General features: G+C 59.0%; 1 protein-coding gene across 1 annotated transcript in view; it reads right to left on the reverse strand.

Moving 5' to 3' along the window:
• Positions 1–243: 243 nt before the first annotated feature.
• The window catches only part of PTSG_09094 (uncharacterized protein), a gene marked incomplete at both ends in the record, with an annotated part of 3,856 nt that continues 646 nt past the window's right edge, over positions 244–3,453 (reverse strand). Inside the window, 10 exons of the mRNA XM_004989838.1 lie at positions 244–924; positions 968–1,156; positions 1,203–1,325; positions 1,540–1,768; positions 1,801–1,860; positions 2,131–2,219; positions 2,355–2,443; positions 2,615–2,694; positions 2,877–3,009; positions 3,175–3,327. Coding sequence (XP_004989895.1) covers positions 244–924; positions 968–1,156; positions 1,203–1,325; positions 1,540–1,768; positions 1,801–1,860; positions 2,131–2,219; positions 2,355–2,443; positions 2,615–2,694; positions 2,877–3,009; positions 3,175–3,327 — 1,826 coding nt within the window. The remainder of the gene's footprint in view (positions 925–967; positions 1,157–1,202; positions 1,326–1,539; positions 1,769–1,800; positions 1,861–2,130; positions 2,220–2,354; positions 2,444–2,614; positions 2,695–2,876; positions 3,010–3,174; positions 3,328–3,453) is intronic.

Below are 3,453 nucleotides of genomic sequence, written 5' to 3' on the forward strand. Positions count from 1 at the left end.
TGTGAGCCAGGACTTCACCAATGGCACCGGCATTATCTATGTTTAAAAGTTGAAATCCAATAAGCCTGTCCATGCTCGCGCTCCATCTTGGCTGGGGATCTATCGAATACTCTTAAACCGCATCGCACGTGGTGACGGGGAGGCAGGGCACGCCCTGGCTGGCCAGAGACAGCCTTGTACGTGCCCTCCGGGCACTCGTCGCAGACACGGTCGCTGATGAGGAGTGTCATCGCCTGCACCTCCTCAAACCCGGGCGCGCACTCTGTGACGTCCATGCACGAGGGTGGCGGGGTCGCTGTCGTGGTCGTGAGTGCCCGCGCGGCAGGTGAAGCTGGAACAGGAGCCGTGGCAGCCCGCCTCCGTGTAGTGGGTGGTTGGGCACATGTGGCAACCCGTGGAGCCGTCACTGTCCGAATCGATGGTGCCGGCCGAGCAGTCGCGGCACACGCCGTCCGAGGAACAGCGGGTTGGCGCGGAGACCTCCTCCTGGCCGCACTCGCACTCCTCAATGGGCTCGCGCTTGCTGCCGCCAATGGATGGGGAGAACTCCGTTACGCCGTCACATGGCCGACAGTTGGCCGAGTCGGCGTCGTCGACAAGAATGAAGCCAGCGCTGCACTCGCACGTGTCTGTGCAGTCTGGGCAGGAGCGGCGTGCCTCGTAGGCGTCCATTTGGCGAATGGTGTCGCGGATGCCATCCTCGCCCTGGCTGGAGCAGCACACGTCAAGCACCACGTCGAGCTGCTCGTCCGTGGGCTCAGCGCACACCATCTCCTCAAACAGCTGCGTAATGAGCTTGTTGCATGTGAGCGTGTCGCAGGAGCACAGGCGGTCTGTGGTGAGCGTGGGCGGGATGGTTTCGATGAAGGGCTCCTCGCACACGCTGGTGGGGAAGCACGAGGCGCGGTCCGGCAGCGGCGGGTACTCCCTGCCAAAGGGTGCAGTTCACGCATGCACGGTCGCGCACGGCGTTGCCAGAGACGGACTCCTTCTGACCCGGCTTGCGCTCGGTCCAGGAACAGCAGACGGCGTCAGAGGACGAGGTGCACGGGGCGGAGGCCCAGGTGCCCATGCCGCACGTGGTGCATGGCACGCAGTGGTGGTCCTTGGCGTAGTAGTTGAGAGGGCAATGGGCAATGCACGACTGGTGAGGTTGCTGTCGCAGAGGTTGAAGCAGTCGGTGGCGTTTGGTGGAGTGGCACACGCGTGGAATGGCATTCAGCACACCCGTTGCCGAGCTCATGCCCGCCATCGGGGCACTCGCTGATGCAGGGGCCGTTACTGGAGGTGAGGCTTGGGTCCACAGGCCGTGCACTCATCGATGCCTGGAGGGGAAGGTGCGGGAGTGGAGGAGAGGATGGGGTGAGACGCAATGACAGCACTGTTGTGAGTGTTGAGGAACCGTGCACCGCTTCATCTTCTCAAGAACACGACACTCATAAGAGACGAGGAGGACAAGTGCACGAGCACATACACAGACACACACAGACACACACAGACACACACAGACACACACAAAGCCAGCACAAGTCAACGTACCATTTGGCCCGTGATGAAGCTATCCTTGAGGACCCGCCGCACGGTGTTGTGCACCGTGTCGATTGCCGTGCGGTTCTGCTGCACAGCCTGCGCCAAGTTGCCGTTTGTGGTGAAGTATGTCTCCCGGAGCTCCATATCCTCGCCACCGTGCAGCGTCTTCGCGACAGCGTCGACGGAAGTCACGGGCGTGCTTGTTGGTGTCGACCATGTTTGCAAATCGCACCGCAGTCTGTTCCAATCGTCACCATGTCACCCCTCCACTGCCCGCGCACGACGTCGTTGAGCAGCATGTTGTTCGCACACGAGGGCACGCCGTTGATGCTGGCGAACGAGCACATGACAGCGAGTACCTGCGCTTGTACTGCACATAAAACACATGGCAGAGAGGAGTAGGATGAAGATGAGGAAGTGGGAGGTGAAGGGGATGGTACAAGTATGGTGGCGTGGACGAACTGACAAGAAATGTTGATGGAAGGTGCACGAGCCGACACACACACACACACACACACACACACACAGACACACAGACAGACAGACACACACACACACACACACAGACACACAGACACACAGACACACACACACACATACCTCGGTGTCTCAGAGATCAAAGGTGGAGATGTTCCCGTTGAATGCCATGCGGTTTGTCTCGACCGAGTACGCGTCAAAGTGCCTGAGACCTAAAGAGCGCGACGGAGCGATGACAGCAGTGTAAATGACACGACCTCCATCAAGTGTGCAAATGAGGCAGCGTCGCCGACACGGTTGTGGGCGTTTGCATACACACATGTGTGAGTGTGGATGCGGGTGCGTACCTGCTGCCATTTTTCTTCGTACTTCTTGTCTGGGCCGTCCTGGCAGTCGGTCACGTAAGGAGCAGCGTAATAGCCGCTCAAGAAGGGGTCTCAGCGGTTGAGAGGGGTGCAGTGAAGGTGAGAGGGTGGGCCTGCAAAGTGTGTGAGTAAGTGAGTGGTGTGAGTGTGAAGGGGGTTGGTGGCAATGCGTGCGACTGTTGTAGAGTGATCGCATGGGTGTGATGTGCACCAGCATCAGCAACACGTGATGAAGGGGGTACCTGTGAGTCCGATCTTCTGCAAGACGCCGCCGCCCCTGTGCCAGTTGAGATTGTTGGAGGCGCATCTCCGTGGATATGACCTGGAAGCGAAGAACCAGTATGGGGGGGGGCGAGGTGGGGTGGGTAAATGAACGACAGGAGCTTTGATCAAGAAGCAGCTGACATAGCAGACACACACACACACGCACACACACGCACACACACTCTCACACACACACACACACACACACACACACACACACACACACACACATACACACACCCTCGGTTGACGGCTGCGCCAAGACCTGTGGGGCCAATGAAGGTGGGTGGCACACTTGTCCTGGCTGATGATGCACGCAGAGGCAACGGCCGTGTTCGTCTCCACCAAATGCAGATACGGCGGGATGTCAAGCCTGCAACCCATGCACACACACACACACATGTGAGCATGAAGGAAGAATGTGGTGTTGCCGTGAGCAGTGGTGGTGGCGGTTGATGCCGCTGTGGCACGAAGAAGTGGGGGGAACACAAGCAGGCAGTCACGAGTCACTGCGTGAGCGCTGTATGTCCTTTCCCACCTCTTGACGCCACAGTCAACAACAGCGCATGGGCTGGTGACGGGATCAGGGCCAATGGGCCGGCCTTTTCCTGAAGACTGAGGCGTCCAATGAGGTCGTGGAGGCGGGCACCGATGGACAGATTCGTGTTGCAGAACGGCAACTCCTTTGTCGCTGCAGACAGGCACGCATGGCCTGACGAGGCAAAGTGCAACAGCAGTCACGTATGAGCGGAGAGTGTGTGTGTTGTGTGTGTGTGCGTGTGTGTGTGTGTGTGTGTGTGTGTGTGTGTGTTGGAAT

The sequence above is a fragment of the Salpingoeca rosetta genome (genome assembly GCF_000188695.1).
Source record: "Salpingoeca rosetta unplaced genomic scaffold supercont1.27, whole genome shotgun sequence".
In the NCBI taxonomy this organism is placed as follows: domain Eukaryota; class Choanoflagellata; order Craspedida; family Salpingoecidae; genus Salpingoeca; species Salpingoeca rosetta.